Here is a 23,500-nt window from a genome sequence, read left to right on the forward strand (position 1 = left end):
GAAAGGAAAGGAAAGGAAAGGAAAGGAAAGAAAAGAAAAGAAAAGAAAAGAAAAGAAAAGAAAAGAAAAGAAAAGAAAAGAAAAGAAAAGAGAAAAGAAAAGAAAAGAAAAGAAAAGAAAAGAAAAGAAAAGAAAAGAAAAGAAAAGAAAAGAAAAAAGAAAAGAAAAGAAAAGAAAAAGAAAAGAACTCTCACAAAAGACACAGCCCACTTAGAAAGAACAATGAAAGGAACTACTAGAACTTGACAGTAGTCATGTCTAATTGGGAAAACCAGAGAACTGTGGGAAATGAAAAGTAGATCTCTAGTGAGATAGATCAGATACAAGTTTGAGACGCAAGTTCCTAATAAAAAACACTTTCAAACACATCCAAACCATGATGTCTACCAGAAATTCAGTGCAGCTTCAAGTGAGACAGTCAAGAGGTTGAAGGATTACTCAGCAAAGATAAAGCCATAGGAAAAAACTTGCGTGAATACAGCTCATTAAGGACAGGATGAAGCAGCCCCCTGTGAAAGATGAAGAACAGTCTCAAACTGAAGACGTTTTGAAAGAAATCAATACATTGACAGGTAAGAAGAAGGCAGAACGGCAACCATCAAATGGGTTTGGAGTAACTCAGCATGAAACTGCTAATTTGCTTGTTGCAATGCCTATGGTGTCAGAGGAATAGTCAATGGCCAGTATAACTTCAGACTCTAAAAAAGGCTCCAGGGTGATGCTGAAATCTATAGAGCAATAAATCTAATGTTTTTGCTGGGCAAAATCAGGAGGAACTGTAAGAGCAGCTGTGCAGGGTAGGATTCCACATGCATTTTTTCCTGAGGAAGTCATGCCTCATGAATCTGGTGGAAATTATAGGATTTTACAAGTTTTGTGGGTAAGGGTGATGCAGATGGAAGGCTTTGTCAAAAGCTTTTGCAAAATGACCACTGCAGATTCCTAAGAAATACAAAGGGCAGGTTCTCCCTATTTTAAGGTAGAAAGTAGGAAACGACAGAAATAATAAAGAGCCTTCACTGTGAAATGAAGCTGTCACTGGGCTCCCACAAGTATTTGCACACTGGACTTTACCATTTAATATATTCCTCAGCAATCTAGGAAAGGATGACTAGTAGGTTGACTAAAGTTTTCGGTTGGTACAAAATTATTAAGGGCAATCAATATTAGCACCAAGCTCAAAGTTGTAGAAGGATATTATTGTCCTGGATGACTGGGTGATCAAACAGTGAATGAAAATTTAATGTCAATGACAGCAAAGTAGGGGGAAAAAATAACTCACAGGTATTAGTCTTTAGGAAATAGGTCTTTGACTCACTGTGGATAACTTTCTGAAAACATCAGCCCAGTACTGAGCAGTGATCAAAAAAGCAGATGGGATATTTTTACTTACTTTGAAGCTAACTGAGCACAAAACAGTAGTTCCCATTATGTCACTCTGTGTTGCTCCAATGCCTGTGTCTCGAAGACTGCTTGTTGTCTCAGTCATCTTGTTTTAAACAGATTATAGCAGAACTAAAATGAGGAGAAAAGTGATGAGGATTATGAGGGTTACAGGATGGCTTCTTGATAAGAAGACGCTAGAAATGTTAGAAACATGCAGAAGTGCTGGAGAGGAGCTACTAGAGAAGTCTGTCAAATGAGGGGTGGCATGAAAGTGTTGAATGCAGAATGATTATTTACTATGTTTCATAACACAAGAACTACTGGAAAGTCAACAACATGATCAGACAGTGAGGATAAAATAATCAAAAGAAAATGTTTTTCCCTGGTACCCTGTCAAATTATGAAATACAGGCTGTGAGAAGCCAAAAATGTAAAAGGATTCAAATCAGGTCAGACAAGTTCATCAATGATCTGGATAAAACCACTGGCTCAAAAAGCTGCTGATTTTCTGTTTGCCTGAAAAATTAAGTTTATTCCAGGGATTTTAGCCCCATTTCTTACACCTTTTTCCTCAGCAAGGACTCTAGAAGACCAGGTGGATCGCTGGTCTGACCCAGTATGGCTGTTCATACGTTGTTGGAGAGCACTGGCCTTTACTTACCCTCCCATCTGCCAGGCCACAACTGTCTATGGATTCTTTTCATGACCAGTCGGTACAACTCAATATATTGAAGCTAAGTTTTCTGGGGCAGGTGAGCCTTTCCTTCTGATCAGCCCTGGTGACACCCCTCTGCAGTTCTGTGTCCAGTTCTGGGCTCCCCAGTAAAAAAGAGATGGATGTACTAGAACAAGTCCAGCCAAGGGCCATGAAGACAATGAAGGTCTTGGAGCATGTGATGTACAAGTAAAAGCTGAGAGAGCTGGGACTTTTCAGCCAGGAGAAGAGAAGGCTCAGGGGAATCACATCAATGTGTATAAGATGGAGGGAGTACAGAAGATTCAGTATTCATAGAGGCAATGGACATGAACTGATGTTTAAATATACGAAACAACTTTTTCACTTTGAGAGTAACTGAACACCAGAACAGGAATTGGCCAGGATAGAAGCATATCCTACCAATGCAAGAATTCACCACTTCAGACCTGTCCTAGGTCACAGTCCAATATTTTTAGATTAAAGCAGCAAAGTGCTTTGTGCTGTGGTTGGCAGGAGTGGAACAGGCATGAACTTCTACAGCTGCCCAACTGCAAGGCGCTAAGGTCTGATGGGGAAAGCTGGGGGCAGCAAACCTGTCATGCACTCCAGCAAACATCATCGAAGGACTGTTGGAGCAGAAGGTGTGTTTGCAATTTACCATCCCCAATTCACACAACATGCTTTAAAAATATGATTGCATTAGTTTACAGTAGGTGGGAGCCAAGTTATTTTTCCAGGATTTAAACATTAACTAGGGATGGGGATGGAAACCTGGTCTGCATGTCGAGAACTTCAGCCAGCAAAACCACCTCGTATTACTCACGTTGCCAAGTATAATAAAGCTGGTTATATAAAAGGGCAGAGCTTTTCTAGAGTGTACATTTCTTGGGCATCCGTAAAATCTATAGAGAGTCTTATGTTGGGAGATCTGGGCTTAAAACCCTGCTCCTAATTTGGAAAAGATGGACTTTGAATGTGGGTGCTTCTCAGCCCTCATACATAGCCTCCACCCAGCTGCCTGGTACAGACGCAGGCACCCATCTGTGTTGGATTTGTGTGTGGTGGGGTTTTGGTAGCAGGGGAAGGGGCTACAGTGGTGGCTTCTGTAAGAAGCTTTGAGAAGCTCCCCTGGCTCCAAGTCAGACCTGTCTCTGGCCAAGACTAAACCAATTAGTGATGGTGGCTGCACCTCTATGATAACATATTTAAGAAGGGGAACCTGAGAGGAGGAGGAGTTGTGAGGGAAATACCTATGCAAACACCAAGGTCAGTGGAAGAAAGAAGGAGGGGGGTGGGGGTGGGGGGCTGGGGGAGTGGGGAGGCGGTGCTCCAGGGCAGAGACTCCCCTGCCACCCATGGTGAGAGAGCAGGCTGTCCCCCTGCAGCCCATGGAGGTCCGCAGTGGAACAGATGCCCACCTGCAGCCTATGGAGGATCCCACGTCAGAGCAGGTGGCTACACCTGAAGAAGGCCGAGACTCTGAGGGAAGGCCAAGCTGGAGCAGGCTGTTGCTGGGAAGACTGGGAATACTGCAGTCCATGGCAGGGACCCACACTGGAGGAGTAGACTCCACGGGCTGCAAGAGGGTAGTCTGCCCTCTCACCATGAGTGGCAGAGGAGTGTCTGATACAGTGCACCTCCACCCTCCTCCTCCTTTCTTCCACTGTCCTTGATGTTTGCATAGGTATTTCTCTCACAACTCCTCCTCCTCTCAGGCTCCTCTTCTTAAATGCATTATCACAGAGGTGCAGCCACCGTTGCAAATTGACCTGGCCTTGGCCAGAGGCTGGTCTGACTTGGAGCTGGGGGAGCTCCTTGAAGCTTCTCATAGGAGACACCACTGTGGCCCCCTCCCCTGCTACCAAAACCCCACCACACAAACCCAGCACACTGTCTGAATCTCTGCTAAATTCTTGTACTGGGTCTGTCTGGGGTGAAGTTAACTGCCTTCCCAACATCCCCTATGGTGCTGTGTTCTGGATTTGTGGCTAAGATGGTATTGGTGACACGGCAACGTTTTGGCTGTTGCTGAACAGTGCTTGCACAGCATCAAGGCTTTCCTCTTTGTTTCCCAGTCTGCCCCCTCAACGAGTAGCCTGGGAGCAGGAAAGACATTGGGAGGGGACACAGGTGGGACAGCTGACCTGAACTGATCAAAGGGATATTCCATACCATGCAACATCATGCTCAATCAGCTCAGTCGTCAGCAGTAAAGACTGAAGTAAAGGAAGAAGAAGGAAGGGTTTTGATTTCCAAGGTGGCCATTGTTTGGAGAACAGCTGGGCATCTGTCTGCCAGTGAGAGGTGGTGTGTGATTGCTTTTGTTTTTCTTAGGGTTTCCCCCCTGACCTTTTCTTCATTTATTAAACTGTCTCCACCCACAAATTTTCTCACTTTTGTTTTTTTTGTTTTCTCCCCTGTCCTGCTGGAGGTGATGGTGGTGACCAAGTGGCTGTGTGGGTGCTTGACTGCTGGCCGGATTCAACCCACCACCCTTCTCCATCCTTGGACGTGTGCTTATTTGCTGTCTGCCAAGTCTGAGACATCTTATTGGACTTCAGAATCACAGCCAGTAGCAGAGAATAACTGCAGAGCAATTCTTGGAGAAAGATGCAGCTCTTCCCTTTGTGGTCATACCATCCTGTATGGTACACTGCAGTCAAGGCTCCACCTTGGAGGAGAGGAGCAATGCTCCGCATAGGCGGTCTGCCCCTTGCAGTTCATGTAACCCACCACAGGGAGACAGCTGCAATACGTCTCTGAAAAAGAAACGGGCCGAAAATGTCAGGCTGAGGAGTTTGTATGGAAACTATTATACACCACTGTGCAGAGATTTGGCTGCTGTGGACTTGCCCTTTTCTGAACCAATGAGTTTGGCTGCTGCAGGCTGAAGCTCATAAGGAGCTTTGACCTCTGGCCAGTTCATGGGCCTGAGGAATAGCCTTGGACTGGGTTGTGAGGGGGCCTGTTAGCAAGAGCATCACTGTCCTTATTGCAGAAGAAAGCAACTGTGGAACAAAGGATGCAATATGTTGTAGAGAGAGAAGGGTCCTATGGTTAAGACAGCTCTACACCGTGTTGCAGAACCAGATTTTTTTCCTGCTTGTGCTATAGATTTCCTGGCCAAGGCTGGGAATTTCACTTGAACTGTGCTTTGCATTGGTACCCCTGAATGCCTGAGCTTCATTTTGTGGGAACTTGATCTGACATCTAGACTAGGAAAATACCTGGATCTGAAATCAGTAAGTTTCTTAAAAGTACATAGTACTAACCAGCCTCACACCGACCCCTGAGGTTAGCTTCCACTTCTGAGCTGTGCTCCACGGTCCCATGTGAGAAACAGGGCTGATAAATACCCCACTTCTCGCAGGGGTGTTGTAAAGAACCATGAAGAACAGCAGAGGGTACCCTTGAGGAAATTAAAAATTCAGACTCTTTAAAGCACATAAATAAACTGAGGGAACACACACACAGGAGGTCTGAAAATACTCTGGCAGTGAGTGGTGGTGATTCCTGAAATGGTGTTGGATATGTGCACTGAATGAGACAAGGTCTATGAACTGAAGTATGTAGCATTATGAATGAGCACAAAGGGACCAAATGACGATTGAAGCTATCATTTTATTTTTGGTACTTCCTAGTTCTGCATACCTGGCTGCACTCAAGCAAATGTCTCTTAGTTTACTGTATGCAAATGAATTTAAAATTTTCAGTAACAGCCAGCCTTCCCTTCCCCTGTGGAAGGATTTGCAATTAAAATCTCTGGTACTTACCTGCTGTTAGGGCACCAGTGAGATTCTCTATCCAGTCATTCAGCTGCTCATCCTCGTCAAATGTGGGAATTTATATTCCCCGGACACACACCCCCCCCCACCCCCCCCCCCACCCCCCTTCCACAGTTGGCATAAGCAAGCCCTGTCCAGGAGCAGGAGCCTCCCAGCACCAGGTGTGCCCCAGCAGGATGCGATCTCCACACAGCATGGGTCCTTGGTGACTGCCACCAACAGCCCGATGACAGGGATGTCAGCCACAAGTTTCTCCATGCTCTGTGGGTGCCTAAAGGTGGTTGAGAGTCTACAGAGTATGTTTTAATTGACTCGTGGGAGAACAGACCAGTCCCAAAGTGCCCAGTAACCCACTTACGTGTGGGATTTTGCACCTGAAAATAGGACTTTGAGCATGAGCCCCATAAGTACTCCAACCACAGGTGGCACGGGGCATCCTGCCTGACATGGTGAGATTTGGCTCAGACCCCTTTTAGGAGGTTTCACACAGTCTGTGGGGCAGCTTGGTGCTGTGGGGTAGCACCCTGCAGTCTGAGGCACAGAGGGGGAAGGGAAGGGAAGGGAAGGGAAGGGAAGGGAAGGGAAGGGAAGGGAAGGGAAGGGAAGGGAAGGGAAGGGAAGGGAAGGGAAGGGAAGGGAAGGGAAGGGAAGGGAGAGGGAAGGGAAGGGAGAGGGAAGGGAGAGGGAAGGGAGAGGGAAGGGAGAGAGGGAGGGAGGGAAAAGTATATTTGCTGTATACTAAAGCAGACAAACTGGATGGCAGAAGAAATGTATTAACTACATGTTCCCAGGGGCTTGGAATAAAGAGTCTCTGCTAATAGTTTTCATATTTTGTGAGATTATTTTTAAAAAGCAAAGGAAAAGAAGGCAAGCTTCTGGCTATATGAAGCAAAATCAACTAAATATGAGGCTTCTTAATTATCTGGAGGATTCATATTATTTACTGTGAGTACAGCTCACACATTTGGAGGTAGTCACTGCATAAGCTCATGGGAGCAGCTTCACAGTGCTCATTGGAGGGTAGGACAAGTGCCTGGCCACTGGTAGGGGCTGCCCTGCTTGGTACAGCTGCTGCCTGCAGTTATTAGGATGTGAAATACAGTTCTGAAGTCAGCTGCTGGCTCAACACTAAGCAGCTTTCAGTGATTATATACGACGAGCATAAGCCTGGTATGCCTAGATCAAACACTGAGAAGTTTACACAGTCACCATCCTCTCTCCCTTCTACTGTGAGGGTACTCTTGCACTTGCACAGAGTGTGGGCTTTGGAGGCTTCCTGCAATCTTCCTATCCCCTTGGCAGCTAGGCTTTAGTTTTATTTATTTTTATTTATTTTTCTATTTTTTCCCATGATTGAAAGCTCTGCCACATACTTCTCTTTGCTCTGAGTAACCCCAAACACAAAAGATCCAGGAATAACTCCTTTGCTGCACTGTCAGTGCTTGGTACCGTCACTTCTTTCATCTACTGGGTGAAGCAATCAAAGGTGACAGAAAAGCAGTGAGCCAGGTAGATGGTGTCAGAGGGAAAAGCAACATCTGAAAGACTGTCACAATTCAGATAACCTCCAGCAGTCGATGTGCATTTCAGAAAACACTCTGTGCTGGGGATCTCTTCCCAGAGCCATCGATGGTCCCCACTGTCCCCTGGTAGGGCTGGCTCCCCCTGCCCACATGCTGCCAGATGCCACCGTCCAGGGCTCCCACACTGCTTCACCTGCAAAAAATTACAATAAGCATTGGCCCAACATCTTCAATGCCTAGATCCAGAAAGACTTCAGTAGTCCGCAATAGGCAGGACATGAGCACCTTACCCTGTCTTACCCTGAAAGGTTGTAGACACCTGAGCCTATTAAGTGTTCAAAATGAGCTATTGCACATGCCCAGAGCTGTCCCTATCACAGAAAGCATCTCCCATGCAAGTTCATTTGTGTTTTTTTAATCATTTTAGATGTTGATACATAGTAGAAAACCTGGTGTCTGTAACCTCTGCGGCCTGAAAGAGGCTGGGTTCACTCTTTTTAATGAGACTATCCTACTCACCACACTGTAGACCAGGTTGAATCTGTTCCACTTTGCAGCAAGCAGCAGCTGAGGCTTGGATCCAGGCACTCTCCTCAGGGTCACTTATGGCCCTTTTACATGGAATTGTCACCAGAACAAACGCAGGACCATCTGTGGGACTTTTTTTTCAGGTGAGCACCTAAAGCACCAAGCCAGACAGGCACATATCCCAGCCTAATGCGTTTGTATGCTCTGCTAAACAGCAGCCCAAGTGCGGTGTAATGGGGAAGAGAAAACTCCCCTCTGGACTGACTGGAGGTGGAAATGAAAGGTTGAAGTCCTCTGTGAGCACTTACTAGAGAAAAGGTAGGAAGAGCACCACCACACCTTGTTTGAAAAATTAGGCACTTTTCTGCTGTGAAGAACAGCTTCAGCACTTCTCCCTGGGAAGTTCCAAGATGTAAACTGCAATCACACCTAGGCCCCCACCTCCAGGTTGCTGGATACCTGTGTATCTGAGCTGTACAATATTTCAGCATACCCCAGGCACTGCCCACCTTTCTCTTTAGCAGTTTGGCTGATTTCTTAACCTGGTGCTGCAGGCAACGGGACGAAAAAAGTGGACTCCTACTGCCCCCTCACTCCAGTGCCTGCACTACATCTAGTTAGTCTTGCACTGAAGCAAAGGGAAGAACTGATAAGGATTTTTTTTTCATCCCTATCAGATGGGGTTAACAGTAAGTTTTTCTTACAGATCAGTTCCCAAGTGCTTGTGAGTGTAAAACATGAACTACCACCATTTCCTTGAATGAGCACTGAATGCAAGGAAGCAGGCTTTATAGGAGTGATGCACAACAGAGTAGCTACTTTTGCAAGGCAAGAGCTGTGCTGAGGTTTTGACTGTGTTTTAATTTAAAATCTTGGTCTGCAGATAAATTTTCTAAGTGCTCACAGAGGACTCCAACCTTTCAATTCTGCCTCCCAGAAGACTATGGCAGGCCAGATGGGAGTTTTCTCTTCCCCATACTGCTGCACTAAAGCTGATGCTCAGCAGAGAAGATGGTAGTTCTCCTTTTTTAAAGGGGTTTAAATGCTAGAATCAAGTTACCAGTGAGGCAAGTTATCTTTCTATGCATTCCCTTTAAATACCTCTCCTAACCCCCACTCCATCTGAAGCTTTCCTTCAGCTTCTGCAATACAGACAAGCCTTTGGGAACTAGTCTTTCCTGGAAAATGAAGTCAATGCATCAAGTCAGCTGGTAACTTTGCAAAGGTGCTGTCTTAGATAAGGGCTTGCATGAACTGTGTCACAGCTACTTAACTACTACGTTTTACAGAGCTGAGTTTTAAGGTAGTTTGGGCATTCTTAGCTCTTAGTAACCCAGTTAACTAGTATATGGAAGCAAGATTAATTTTTATTAGCTTGAAGTATCATATTTTATTCAAGTGATAAGAAATATCATAATACATTATGCATCTGCCAGTTATATTCCATTTTAGTTGGTTCCAAAACCTAAGCAGTAAATGAGTAAGATAGTTTATCTAGTTAAACTTTAAAAACAGCATTCCACACAACCAATACTGGAGATGTCAACCGTATAGTAATTCCAGCATTATGTTGTTATGGCTTTCCAGAAAGTCATAAAGTTAACAAATTAGAACACATCAAGAGCCATTTTCCAAAGGTTTATTGAAGTAGCGACAGGTTGCTCATACTGTGCTGGAAAAAGCAGTTTTATTGAATTCAGATACTTAAAAACAGTATTGCAGCACAAGATATTGCTATTTGTAAACTAGACTCCATTGTAAACTCTAATCCTTCAGGGAGAGTCAGTTTGCAAGATCTAAGACCTATTTCCTAGCATAATAATCTTGCGCTCATGGAAAAACTGCAGAAAGGCACTTGAAAGCTGTTTCTTCCTTTAAGACGTGGACTTTTTAAATCTGCTGGTAAGAATTTCTCCTGCATTAATAGGTATGCGTCTTCACTTCAGCTTTACTCCAAGTCATCATGATGCTGGGAAGTCTCATTAATAACCTGTTGAAAAAGAGACACTTTCCTCAAGTTTTAGCAGTAAGATCGTGGCTTTTTTATAGTTAAAATTGGAACATCCAGTACTACAGAAATGTGAACAGGTGGGTATCAACTCTTACAAATGAGAAGTTCTAGCTGGTAAATAGTGCACAGAAACCATTACAGCTTTACTTAGTCTGAACACAGTGTCTTGTCCCAAACAGGTACCTCTATTTACTGCCACATATTTTCCTCAGGTGATGTGAAAAATCTTTTGAGAATTTGCTAACTCAGCTGAACTTAAATACTCCTTACACAGGTAACTGCCAGTCACTTAAGGTTTTACTATGAGAAGAATTTTGTGATTGTTTCCACAGAAGTCTGTTTGCTACATCTGCATGTTCAGCCATGCAGCTCAGACTGCCAGATGCTGTTCAAAACTGAAGAGCATTTTAAGGCAACCAGCTGTGAAAGAAATAAAATAAAAGTTACCACCAACCTGTCCATCTCTAGTTTCGACGGTCTTAATTAGAAGTGTCCTCTTTGAGTGAGTGTCAACCATTGGCTGAGACTCAATGTTGGTTTCTGCAGAAGAAAATGTATTATTACCAATAGTCTAGATGAAGTGTCTCCTCATAAAAATGAAGTGTAACAGGTTTTAGTGTCTACTTTCAGAATTCCAGTTTAGTATATGAAGAAGTCTCGTGTTCTGAATAAGCAAATATTTTATTTGCTTTTCTCCCTGGTCCTCTTAAAGCACCTTCAGCAAGCATACAAACAAATCACTCACTACATACTGATAATTAAAAATATCTGTGCACAGGAACAAAGTAGCTCCTCCCATCCAAAGTTAATTACAAATATTGCAGTTATATCTAAAGAAAACATTTACACACAACTGCATTTATACAACTTCAAGTACACAAGTAAAAGGAACTATCCAGAACCCTTTTGCTAATGATAGAACAACTGTCTAAACTGAAGTAGCAGAAACAGCTTACCTCTCAGGTTCAGAGAAGCAAAGGTTGGAATAGGCATGTTAATCCTGAAGGAAAAGAAGAAATGGATAAAATCAGACATGGGTATAGAGAGTCTTCTAGTAATTGCTGTTTAGAAAAGTGTCTGTGTGTCATTTTTTTACCTGCTCTCTTCACCCTCCAGCAGTTTTCTGTAGGTGGCAATCTCAATATCAAGAGCCATCTTTACATTCAGCAGGTCCTGGTACTCACGGAGATGGCGAGCCATTTCTTCCTTCATGTTCTGAATCTCATCCTGCAGACGGCCAATAGTGTCTTGGTAGTTAGCAGCTTCAACAGCAAAATTCTCCTCCATTTCACGCATTTGGCGCTCCAGGGATTCATTCTGGAAGAGAATAATGAAGTCAAACACTGCTGCAGTTCAGCCACTGTTCTTCACCCTCAAGGCCCTCAATTTTTAAAAAAGGGAAGTTGAGTTATGTTAGCATCCTTTCTGAAAACACCCAGACATGTCCTAAATTTGTCAGTTCCTTTTCTTCCCCTTGCAAAATCTCAGTGGGTTACTCTGCTACTTGACCTGAGGTGTGCCATGTATTTGTTCTACCATGTGCCAAAATAATCTCTTACAGTAAGTCCAACACATGCAGCAGAAGTCAGAATGCAGGCAGTCCTCAGTGAAGGGATTTGTAGGTGTACTACACACAGTTAAATCCATTTCAAGCCAGCCTTTAAGGCAGTCAGGTTCTAGTAACAGCAGGATTTGCACCTCCTTTCCACTGCTCCCTCAGCTTTTTTTATACCTTCAGCTGTACCTGACAGACAAGCCACAAACACTTTCTTTGAAAGTGTTATATAAACAGTCAATGTTATAGCAAGAGAATGAACTCACAGTTTATAGTTTAAGACTAGCTCAGTATACCGATCTAACCAGTGCACTGTAGTGCATGCAGCCAAATTGAGTCCATAGCATCCTTTTCAAAAAGTACTAGTATGCTGCTTTATTTCATGGGAGATCAGCCGCATTTGTATCTGTATCAACAATTAAACTTCAGTGCAGTGCTTAAAGCTGCAAAGGGAAGAATGTCCCAACAACTGCCGTCTTCTACTTACGCTTCCCTTAAGGGCATCCACTTCGCAGGTGAGAGATTGAATCTGTCTGCGGTATTCATTAGCTTCTTGTTTGGCCTGGCGCAGGGCATCATTGTTTCTGTTAGCAGCTTCAGAGAGATCTGCAAACTGTGGAAATCCCCAATTTGGTTAGTGTAACACTTCAACAGAAATGGTCTAACAGACTTCTTTCAGACACAGGCAACTGAAGCCATGGCAAGCCTTAACACCTGAAACATTTAAATATTAGCATTGCTCTTAAAATGCCTTTCTATTTCTAATTGTTAAACTGGAATTCATAGTTAAGCCTTTCCTATTTGTTTCCCCAGCCTGTATGTCTCCCAACTTTTCATCATTTTTTCATCCATTCCTTTCTCCAGTATTTCATCCAACATCCGCTTTCAGGTACAAGCACAGGAAAAACTCCAAGTATGAATGCATTATTCTGATGCTGTAGTTATGGCACAAAATAATGTTTTCAGCCATACTCTTTCCAGACTAGGAGTTTAAAGAAGACCCTGTACCATGGCTGTGTTCATGTCCAGCAGAGACACAGAGGAAACACTGAGTGCTACAGCAAAGTTGTTATGTACAGTTCAAGTACCCAATAGATCTGAACAGATTTTACTTACTTTGGACTTGTACCACTCTTCAGCTTCCTGAAGATTCTTAGCAGCAACGCTTTCATACTGTTGGCGAACGTCACGCAGGGCAGCAGTAAGATCAGGCTTAGAAACATCCATATCAATTTGGATGTGCTGTTCCTGGAGCTGGGCCTGCAGTTCTCGGATTTCCTTAGAGAGAAGCAGACACTCGGTGTTACGACACACAACATAGAAAACATATGAGGGTGGGGACTCCGGGCCAGAATCACTGAAGAGCTTACTTGCTCACTAGACTGTCAGCATCTAATTACAGACCTCATAATTCCACTTACCTCATCATGAAGCTTCTTCAAGAAGACAATCTCCTCTTGCAGGGACTCAACTTTGCGCTCAAGATCAAGACGTGCCAGGGAAGCATTGTCAACATCCTGACCAGAGAGAAGAATGATTAGCAATGTTACAAACTGATGCGGAGAAGTCTTCTATGGCAAGTTCAGTAGCATACAGACTGATGCGACATTTGACCTTTTTGGCAAGACAATATGAAATCAAGAGCTGTGAAAAACCTCTTTTGGCCACCTCCTACCCCAGCCTCAGAGACCACTATATGCACCTTTATTGTGATTTTGGGGAACTATACAGCATATGTAGACTACTTCATCTTTGCCAACATATGGCTGAGCACGGTCAAGGGCACACAGATCATGGTGGGTGTAAACTCTGCTTGAAGATGAAGCAGGTACTTGTGCCAGAAGCCAGCTATAAGATCTTTTAGCTTGACTACACTGAAAAAGAGTTAGTCTTGCAATCTGCAATCTTCCATTTTTTTCCAGTGGGGCTTAAAAAGTGCAACCCATGTACCAGAATGCCTATCAGTGGGCTTAATTTCTGGTTTACTTCTTATGGACTCCTTGGTGATTGGCCACAGAGCACTCTGGGTCCACAAACCACAGCTTGAAAGCATATATTAAAGCTAGTGAGGTATGCATAGGAATTGCAAACATTTACTTCTCCAAGCAGTTCAACAGATCTCCCTTGAGAAGAGGGTTTGAGCATAAATGCAAATGGAGTCATCATTGCCTACACCCTCACAGTAGCTGGCAAAGACTCCACCTTTTGCTGGACAGAGATAGTCTTAATCAACAGCAAAAATTCATTTAAGGCATAACAGAAGATATGCCATGGATGTTACACAGCAGCAACCTGAATTAGTTCAAAAACATAACAAAACATTGATTGGTAACTTCTTACATTTCAAATGTGCAAGACAGCTAGTTTGCAAAGGGGATGACTGTTCCTTTGTACTAGTTAGATACTCAGTTGCATGCTTATGTTCACATGGCATCAACGTATCAGGTTTTCACAGCTTCCGTGAAAGCTATTTTGGATTGCCCAAAGCATAAGCTTATCAGCAGTTCTCACTATTATGGCACCTTTGAAACAACGAGTGTTTTCTTTAGACTCCTAGAAAGCCATTCCTTGGATCACTCTGACTTTGGGGTAAGGTTCTTGCTCCAGAAGAATTAATCTGTTTTCTTTATCTAGCAGAATACCCCTTTGATGTGTTATTCCATAACTTCCCTATCAATTCCAGTTTTACACCCACACAGTTCACATCGTCCCTGTTTTTCAATTCAGAGAACAAATTCCTTAATTCATATTCTCCGCCCCACAAAAAACCCTGAAGATCATTCTGGAAGGAAATTACATGGCTATAACCCAACATGTTTACGCAATTAGACAGACATCCAAAGAGTTTCCAGTGGATTTTACAAAAATCTGTGTCTTAAAGTGTATTAAGTTTTTCAGAACAACTGAACAGCTATAGGATTTTTAGGAGCTTATAATAAATTGAAAGCATCTTAAAATGAAGACACTTGGAAAACACGTTATGTATTTTACTATATATGTTATCAATAGTTTATCTGTATTTCCTAGATTTATGGAGAACCACGTAAATAAGCTGCTTTTAGCCTGAGTGAACACAGTGAAAGGCATACATACATGCACCTGGACTACACATTGATTTTATCCTAGGTGAGTCTTTAATGCCAGTCACGTAGTATGCAGAGTTGAGTATCCGTGTTTACTTCATACAAACCTCATGTTAGCCAGGAGCAGACCTATTAGTCTTGTCATAGGTTCAGGACCTGTTCCTTGCTGCCAGAGCAGCTGGCAAAACTGCAGTCAAGAACTTTCTCACTGTGATGTTTGTTTTGTCCCAGAGGAAAGAACTCCCTGAACCTTTAGGTTTAGTTTATGCAGTACACCCCTCCAGCATATGAGTACAACCACATCTTTGTTCTGGAGAAGAATTAAATTAAAATTCAGTACATACGAGTTGAACAGCTGGAATTTGGAAATACAGTCTAAGTTCAAATATTTTTTCACTTTCTTTTAAAATACTGGTATACAACTGCTCCATCAAGTAAAAAGTAAATTTGATGCTACATCAGAACATTAAAGTATCTGCTGAAGTGTTCTGAATCTACATACACAATTTTCCAGTGCAAGAATATAATGGCTTAACAAAAAAATGTGCATTTTATTACAATGGAAAGCACAACAGAATGTTTCAACTTCAGTGTTCTGTGAATTTAATTTCACTTGCGGAACAATACTTACACTGAAACGGATTTAGTTTTCAAATCTTACATGTCAAGCCTACATTTCCACAGCAAGGAAAAATTAGGTATTACCACTGTTCAAATCACGCTAGCATGCACCAGTTATATCATGGAGCGGATTTAGTGTATTGTTTCCACAGACTATGATTTGCAATTCTTATGCATAAGCTACACTTTATGAGGTTAAATGGATCCAGCTCTGACCATTCTGTACACACAGATCTGCTCGAGGCTGAGCTCCTGAACTACTCCTTTCCAGAGTGCAGGGAAGAGCTGGATAATGAATGTGGGACATGCACAAAGCCAAGTTCACTTAAAAGCCTAAAGCCTTCCCGAAGTTTAATTGGTTTGAAATAGTGGTAGACATGCCCTGAAGTGCACCAATTAAGTCTGAAAGAACATTTAAGCCAGACTTAAGTCAAAGGATCCTTCAATTGATTCGAGCAATGAATCAGAAGAGATTAGGTTCTCTAAAACTTAAATGCTTCTGTATGGAACTTCGCACTACGCTAAATTGGCTTAGCGCTCAAAAAAACCAGAAGCTCAAGTTAAAGCAGTATCTCAGACTGTTCTGTTTCAAACTTCTGTCCCCAAAATGCCAGCAGAGACTAAACTCCCAGACTCTGAATGGGAGCAGGTGTCTCATTTCCACACATTAACTCATGAAGACTCCTGCTCTCCTTCAGAGACTATAAATATACTGTAGTCAAAAGCCTTGCCTAGGGAAACACTGACAATCAAGTGATGATTTCCTGAACAGTGACATCTGCTTACACCAATGAAGAGCTCTGAGACAAAGTCAGCCTGTGGCCAGCTGTCTGGAGATAAGGGCAGTCACTTCCAGCTGGAACGATAGCAATGCCGCTTCGCACCAGTAAGTTCAGGGAAGAGACCTTGTTTTGAGAAGGCACATTCCTAAATATCTCCTAGTCCAAACAAGGCTTAATCCAAGTTGAAAGATGGCTTTGCACAAGTGAAAACCCGAGCTTAACACTTTTTGAACACTGTTTGCACAGTTGGCCCTAGCTGTCATGTACATTTTAATTTATCTGGGTAACGTCATAGCATCCTACAGAGACTAAACTCTAAGGCAACTTGTTTCCAACGTTAACATCTTGTTTACAGAGGCTTAAATTCTATGTTCCTAACGGACATCCAGAGGAGGCAAACTTGACTGCTTCGACCTCACCCTAAGGAACAAATTGTCTACTTCTTACCAGCAAACACCCGTATGAAAAATTTTATATTTGAAACTGTTGCCCAGTAAGGCACTGACCAAAGCTCTTCATTTAAAAGGATCTGTTCTGTATAAAAACCGGACCACATACACGACAGACACTTTTTGCTCGAAATATGCCCGCACCATTACACATTTAGTAAGAATGCAGCCCACTGCGCACTCCCCTCCGACACAAAGGGATCTATTATTTCAATCTGCTGCCACCACACTTGCCGTAATGCCATAATGCCTTCAATCTGCATTCCACGGTGAATCCCATAGAAACCATTAATACCCTTCAGCCAAGCGAGCAGATGGCCCCCTTTCACTTTTATTGGATCGGAAAGCGATTCCACGTCGGAGCGTTTTTTGTAAACCAGGCTAGACTTGGATAAAGTAAGACAATAGTTCCACCCCCCTCCCTTCAGACCGCAGCATCCCCCTAAAGAAAACAAGGAGGGTTTGCGTGAGAACCGCTGGAATTCCTTTGTGCGAGGAAAGCAAACTCCTGCAGCCCCGTCGTCCCGTCCCAGGCGCCGCCGCCACCTCGGGCTCTCGCTCCCTCCCCCCGCAGCCCCCGCTAACCTGTCTGAAGGACTGCAGGGTGTTCTCAGCCTCCTCCCGCTGCAGCATCTCCTCCTGCAACCTGGAAGGGGCGAGACAGCGGTGAGGAGGGAGCGGGGGGACACCCGTGATCCCTGTGTCCCATTCCCCCCTCCCCCCCCCCCTCCCGCACAGCCGGGGATGCTCGGGGGCTGCCTCCGCCCCAGCGGGCAGGGCGGGCAGTGCGAGGCGCCGGCAGCCCCCCCCTCCTCCCCGCCCTCCCCTCGCACACTCACTTCTCCCTCAGCCGCATGATGTCGTCGGCGAGGTTGTCCCGCTCCACTTCCACGCGTGCCTTGTCGTTGGTGAGCTGGTCCACCTGCCGGCGCAGCTCCCGCATCTCCTCCTCGTAGAGGTCGCCCAGGCGGGACGTGCCCTTGCCCTTGAGCTGCTCCAGCTCGGCCAGCAGGATCTTGTTCTGCTGCTCCAGGAAGCGCACCTTGTCGATGTAGTTGGCGAAGCGGTCGTTGAGCTCCTGCAGCTCCACCTTCTCGTTGGTGCGGTTCGCCTTGAACTCCGTGTTGATGGCGTCGGCCAGGGAGAAGTCTACGGAGTCGTGGAGCCGCATGGGCGGCATGCTGCTCCGCAGCCGCACCGACGTCGCCTTGGTGGCGTACATGCCGCCGGGCGAGGCGGACACGTACCGGGCGGTGCTGGGCCGCAGCGAGCTGCCCAGCGAGTAGCGGCTGCTGGAGGTGATGTACCGGGTGCCGGTGCTGGGGCGGCTGCTCCCACCGAACATGCGGCGGTACGAAGAGTTCTTGGTGGTGATGCTCATGGCGGCGGCGGGCGGCGGCGCGGGCTTTGTAATCCGGGAGCGGAGCGGGGCAGCTCGAGTGCGCGGCGGGCGAAGAAGGGCGGCGGCCCCCGCCAGGGCCCCTTCTTATGGGGCGCCGCCGCCCGCCGCCGGGCCCGCCCCGCCGGGCCCGCCCCGCCAATCGCCGCGCCGCCCGCCGCCCGTCCCGCCAATCGCCGCGCCGCCCGCCGCCGCGCCTCGCCCCGCGGGGAGGGGGCGGTGGCCGCCGGGGCGCGGGGGGCGGGGGGTGGGGGGGCTGCCCGCCGCCGCCGCGGACACAAAGGCGGGTGTGCGGGGCAGCTCGGGAGCGGAGCGGGGGGGCAGCACCCCTGTCTTCCCCGTTCGGCCCAGCGCGGCTGAGCCCCGAGGGCCGGCGGATTTCTCTCCGGGGTTGCGGGAGAGCAGCCGCCCGGGCAGCGGCAGCAGACAGGGGCGTGGGGGGAATCCCGGCACGGAGCGGGGGGGTGAGAGCAGCAGCGGCACCCTGGGCTTCGCGGAAGCGGGCGCTGGTCGGTCCCTTGACTCCCGTGTCCCCTTCCGAGAGTCAGCGCAGGGCGGGGCGGCAGGTCTGATGTTGTGCCACGGGACAGGCAAAATCCTCCAAATCGCCGAGGATGCACGCATTGAGAAACCCCCCACGGGTACGATGTGTGTATGTATATATGTACACGTATCTATATACTTTTTGGAGAACCTGTTTTTTCTTTCTTAGCTTTCTGAAAGCGTGAGGTCAGGGAAGAGTGACGCTAACTATTCACAAAGGGCTGCCACAGGTCCAAAATAAACACAGAAAAATAATCTGTGTCTTCTTTAGCTGTCTCCCGTGATAGCAAGCTCAGTTCCTGCTTACAGCGTTTACAGGCTAAATGTGTTTTCCCTGTACCTGGGTGAGCTACCTTACCTTACACCGGTAAGGCTTAATTCTGCCATTATTGTAACAAAGACCCCAGCAGTTACTATTCTTTAGTGTGGACAGTACATTATTGAAATAGTTGCAATTACGATCTTGGTGGCAATCCTTCTAATAACCAAGTGGCGGGTTTGATTTTAACAAAGGCTTGTTTCTGCACTGTTGTACCCAAGCGACTGTTCCAATTAATGTCAGTAGGCACATGATCAGAGTCTTAGGAAAGCACCTGGCAAAATGATAATAATTCATTAGACGTGACCTGCAAATATCCTATGTGTGTAGCATCAAAGGCCAGACAAAAATCCCAGTGTTTCAAGAGCAATTTTACTATCAAAATAGGGCTATCAGTGGTAGAGGATGATGTAGGTAGTAAAGGACAATAATAATGGCATAAAATTTAACCTTAGACTGAGTAGCAGCAGATTGGTTTTGGTATGAATGCAGAAGTTGTTTAAGGGAGATAACAAAATCCCTGATATTTAGATAATTTATCACTTGAGTAGCCAAAGCACAAAGCATATTCTCTAATCCTGCACTGGCATGTCAGGTAAGGGACATCTTTTTCCTCTTTGCTATGGGAAGCAAATGATACGATGTAGAGGTATTATCTGTAATGTATTACTTCAGTGCTTACGGGATGCAAAACTACCATTGATTTTCAATTTCTTTTAACTTGCAGTCCTGCAGAAGCCAACACCTTCACTGGAAATTCTGATAAACCTGAACATGAACAGTGGGCAGGAAGAAAGGTAATCTTCACACCCCAATTCGCAGTGAAGTCAGCTATTATACCTCAGGTATTGTACTTTACAAGGAAGAAACAGAGCCCATATATTAAGGATATTTATTTTTTTGGTAAAGGAAACTGTACTTTAGTTTCATTCAGATGGCAACCAGAAGTTCAGGAATGTAGTTCGTATCTAAATGTAGGTCCTTGAGGTTTTAGTTTCCTTTATTCACTGAAGCTTAGTCAAGCAAATGAAGCTGACAAGGTTGAGCTACTGAAGTGCTTGCAGCGTAAATCCCGGACTACAGCTCATTCCATTCACCCACTGAATAGGAGGCAGAGGTCACACGGCATTCCTGAGGCTAAGGGTACCCGCAGCCCAGCCTGGATGCTGTTGTGCTCTCCGGCCCTCTGAGAGCCCTTTATTTAAGCCATCAAGTTTGAGCTGTAAGCCTTTGTGAGCCCTGGCACAAAAGTACACACTGCTTCTGTGAGCAGGCAAAAAACTAAAGCAGCACATAACCAACAGCCTCACAGATTAAAGATGCTTTACTCAGAAGTATTGATAGTTTTAGCAGATTGTTGGCTTTTTAAAGGTGCGCTGTGCCCAATCCTTTTTTCCTATCAGAACGCAATTTATACTCCACAAGCACTTTAATAGCACACACATGCAACACTCATCCTTCATTCAGAAGCTGCTTTGCCCCTAAAATTCAGGGAAATGTTTGTTTTAGTAAATAAATATGACCCAATCCCCATGTTTCAAGTGTAATTTCCATATGTTTATGTCACTGCTGCCATATGTACTCTTGGCCACCTGCCTCATTGCTATTTCTCACTATGAAATTTTCCTAGAAATGTTCAGATATTGTTAGTTATCTGGACTACGGTAAACCTTTAAGTGACTTTTTCTGGTTGGCACTTACACAGATGCATAAATGGAGGAAGCTCTAAATTTCTTGTAAGGCTGTAATAAATTTAACGCACATTCGCATCCCAAACCCCAAAGGGGAACAAGATCTGATCTCTTGAAATGCGAAAAAAGTCTCCACAGTACTTGTCAGGAAAGAATCTGTATCTCAGTGTATCCATAAAAATCATGGAGAGTGTACTTATTTGAATTGAAATGAAACCACAGTAATCATCCTAATTTTAAGGAAAGTGCTATGGGACTCTTGGAGACTCTGGCTGGTCAGGATCTTGATCGCTTCATACCTGAAGGACAGACAGCTAACAGCATCACTAAACACCACATTGGGGATTATTCTTAAACTATTATTTGTCATCTGTGTTGTTTATTGAGATGCCTTCATTTGCATTTCCAGTATGCAGTCAGGCAGCTGCTTGGTCAGTGTGTGATGTCTCTTACCTCTACAGAGGTAGATCAGAGGTAAGGCAATGTCACTCTTAAAAAAGGAAATCAGTATTTTGATCGGGAGCCTTTCAGTTCACACTGCAAAATCTGGTTTGGCATTTTTTGGCTTTTGGCCAGAGAACTGATTTATTGTTTCACTAACAAGAATGAAATACAGAATCAAGCCCTAGAAGTGTAACAAAAAATACTGGATTGTTGTGTAACTTCTGTTAACATGGAAAATGGGTGGGCACAGGGAGAGGGTATAAATGCCTGAACAACTTTATACTGGAAGTCTGTTACAGTAAAAATGAAAAGGTCCTCATAACAGTCAGGATTTTTCTGATTTTCTTCCACAAATATCTGCTGCTCTGAAAACACCACTGAAAAGACTGGCATTCACTTTTTTTTTTTTTTTTTGATTTGCTGTTTCATTTAAATAGTAAGAAACTAGAAAAATTTAGTCCAAATATTGAATGTGCTTTCTAGCTATTCTAGATCTTGACTAAACATATGTGAATGCTTTCATTAATCAGATTTATGCACTTTTAGTAAAGTTTCCGCTTCCAGGAGGTATAAAATGACCCATAAATATTAAAAACCAAGGGAAAACTTCCTGCTATGCAAATGCAATCACTTTTGTTGTCAGTACCATACAGCAAACTTAAGTCCCGGCATGCATGAGGCTGTAGAGACATTTCTTCATAGTTCCCCTGCTCCATGAATATTGAACAAACTCCAGGCAAAAGGGATCTGCTTTAACATGAGGCTATGAAAGACTCTTACCATCCTACAGCAAACTAAATAGGGGCTCTCCGTACTGCTCAGCCATAGCAAGTGCTGTGGCCTATTGCTTGAGTGAGTGCTCTACCTTTTAGACCGAAACAGTACTTCCTCCTTCAGCTGTGGTCTGAAAAGGCTAAAACTGCTACGGTTTTGAAAACAGAAAGGTTCCTGTTTCCAAAAAACTGGTTCTGGCTGTTAATATTCAGCTGGGGTTGGTCCCCCACTTTAGCTGGGAGCTAAGTCTAAGGAGGAGCCCCCAGGAAAAGCCGGTGCATCCAGGGAAGACCTGATTTTTCTGAACCCAGAGAATACAGCTCCCTGCATGCTGCCTGGGAGAAGATGATTTGGGTATTTGAATACCACTGGGCTGCAGAACATCTAAATGTCCAGGCACTGAAGTCTCCCCTTGTGAGTAACTTCCTTGACTAATGGTCTTAAGAAAGAAATTGGCAAATTCTCTTATGAAATCTATTTTTAAAAAGATGTTGCCCACAGTCATTGCCAGTGTTGCAAAGTATATCAAACTGGTGTGACTAACTGCTGATTTTTTCAAGGAAATGACTAGGGTCTATACTCAGAAATAACCAAGTCTCTCTGCAATATTATATTTTAATGTAAAATGAACTATATGAAACTTGCAGGGGTTTCATCACTAGGGAAGTGTTTTGAACATGACTCATGCAAGCCAGTTGCATGACTTACATTTCCAAAAATTATTATTGTTGTGCGAAAAGTTCCCCTCTACTATGGTTTCTAATTGCCAGAATAGGACATTTTCTGTATCAAAATATGATGAATCTCTGGAGAAGAGGAGGCTGAGGGGAGACCTCATCGCCCTCTACAGCTACCTGAAAGGAGGGTCCAGAGAGCTGGGGATGAGCCTCTTTAACCAAGTAATAAGCGACAGGACAAGAGGGAATGGCCTCAAGTTGCACCAGGGAAGGTTTAGACTAGACATTAGGACATATTTCTTTACAGAACGGGTTGTTGGGCGTTGGAATGGGCTGCCCAGGGAGGTGGTGGAGTCCCCATCCCTGGAGGTGTTTAAGAGTTGGGTTGACATAGTGCTGAGGGATCTGGTGTAGTTGGGAACTGTCAGTGTTAGGTTAATGGTTGGACTAGATGATCTTCAAGGTCTTTTCCAACCTAGATAATTCTGTGATTCTGTACCAATTCAGGTACTCATTTTCAAAGCCAGTACAGCCCAGCCCTCTGCCCCGAGTGCCATGGTTGTCTCAAACACCATGCACAGTTTTAGCAACATAGACAAGAGAAAGAGAAGTTTTTCAGCTCTACCATAGGTATAACAATTTATTTGATCCATCCCTTAAACAAAGAAATGGATGACAACCCGTATACTCCATCTGTCTTACTTCACTTAGTAGCAATACACTGACCGCTGAATATCAACAATACATTTAGCAATGACTGGGACATAAAGGACAAGAGGTTTGGTGTGGTTTGAGGCTTGATGCTTACCTGAAACTCTTTAAGCAGAACTAATTCCCAGAATGCAGAGTCCCTCAGTCTTGATTTAGGTGCCCAAAATGAGATAATTTGAAATTTTAGCTCTCTGCTGTCCTTGCTTCATGAAATTTGTATTTTGCCAACAACAAAGGAACTCTTTGAGGATCATGATAGGCACTTTATAAAGACCATTTAACTTAAATATCAGATAAATGATTTTAATTTATAGTCAGCTTAAGCTTTCAGTAAGATCTATGTAAAATGTTGTGTAATGTGGAGGGCTTCATTCTGTCCTATGCCACATTGCTGACTTCGCTATAATGACTTTGCTGTCAAGAACAGTGCTCAGTTGCTTTCCCCACAGTAGGCTGTTGGCACAGGTAGAAGTCAACAGCGTGGATGAACATTCATTTGTTGCATTACAATGGGAAGCCATA

General features: G+C 44.5%; 2 protein-coding genes across 3 annotated transcripts in view; one reads left to right on the top strand and one right to left on the bottom strand.

The window, feature by feature from the left end:
* Positions 1–9,542: 9,542 nt before the first annotated feature.
* Positions 9,543–17,886, bottom strand: VIM (vimentin). The gene is made up of 9 exons (XM_074900197.1): positions 17,260–17,886; positions 17,006–17,066; positions 12,907–13,002; positions 12,602–12,763; positions 11,973–12,098; positions 11,027–11,247; positions 10,887–10,930; positions 10,385–10,470; positions 9,543–9,909 (listed from the first exon to the last, which is right to left on the bottom strand). Exons 1-9 carry the CDS (start codon positions 17,799–17,801, stop codon positions 9,868–9,870), a joined length of 1,380 nt encoding a protein of 459 aa, XP_074756298.1. The 5' UTR covers positions 17,802–17,886; the 3' UTR covers positions 9,543–9,867.
* A 470-nt stretch (positions 17,887–18,356) lies between these two features.
* TRDMT1 (tRNA aspartic acid methyltransferase 1) overlaps positions 18,357–23,500 on the top strand; it is a 45,629-nt gene continuing 40,485 nt past the window's right edge. Inside the window, exons 1-2 of one of the 2 annotated variants that reach the window (XR_012633212.1) lie at positions 18,357–18,460; positions 19,409–19,478. The gene's annotated coding sequence lies outside the window, so the exon portion shown is untranslated. Of the gene's footprint in view, positions 18,472–19,408; positions 19,479–23,500 lie in introns of both variants that reach the window. The other variant, XR_012633211.1, reaches the window with a different exon arrangement.

The sequence above is a fragment of the Athene noctua genome, chromosome 2 (genome assembly GCF_965140245.1).
Source record: "Athene noctua chromosome 2, bAthNoc1.hap1.1, whole genome shotgun sequence".
In the NCBI taxonomy this organism is placed as follows: domain Eukaryota; kingdom Metazoa; phylum Chordata; class Aves; order Strigiformes; family Strigidae; genus Athene; species Athene noctua.

What these genes read in the sequence shown, in the direction of transcription:
- VIM (XM_074900197.1), bottom strand. Translation starts at nt 17,801, where the DNA reads ATGAGCATCACCACCAAGAACTCTTCGTACCGCCGCATGTTCGGTGGG. An exon ending in AAGAGTGGTACAAGTCCAAA is followed by an intron (nt 12,099 to 12,601) that starts GTAAGTAAAATC and finishes GGATTTCCACAG; the next exon opens with TTTGCAGATCTCTCTGAAGC. An exon ending in CTGGAGGGTGAAGAGAGCAG is followed by an intron (nt 10,931 to 11,026) that starts GTAAAAAAATGA and finishes CTTTTCCTTCAG; the next exon opens with GATTAACATGCCTATTCCAA.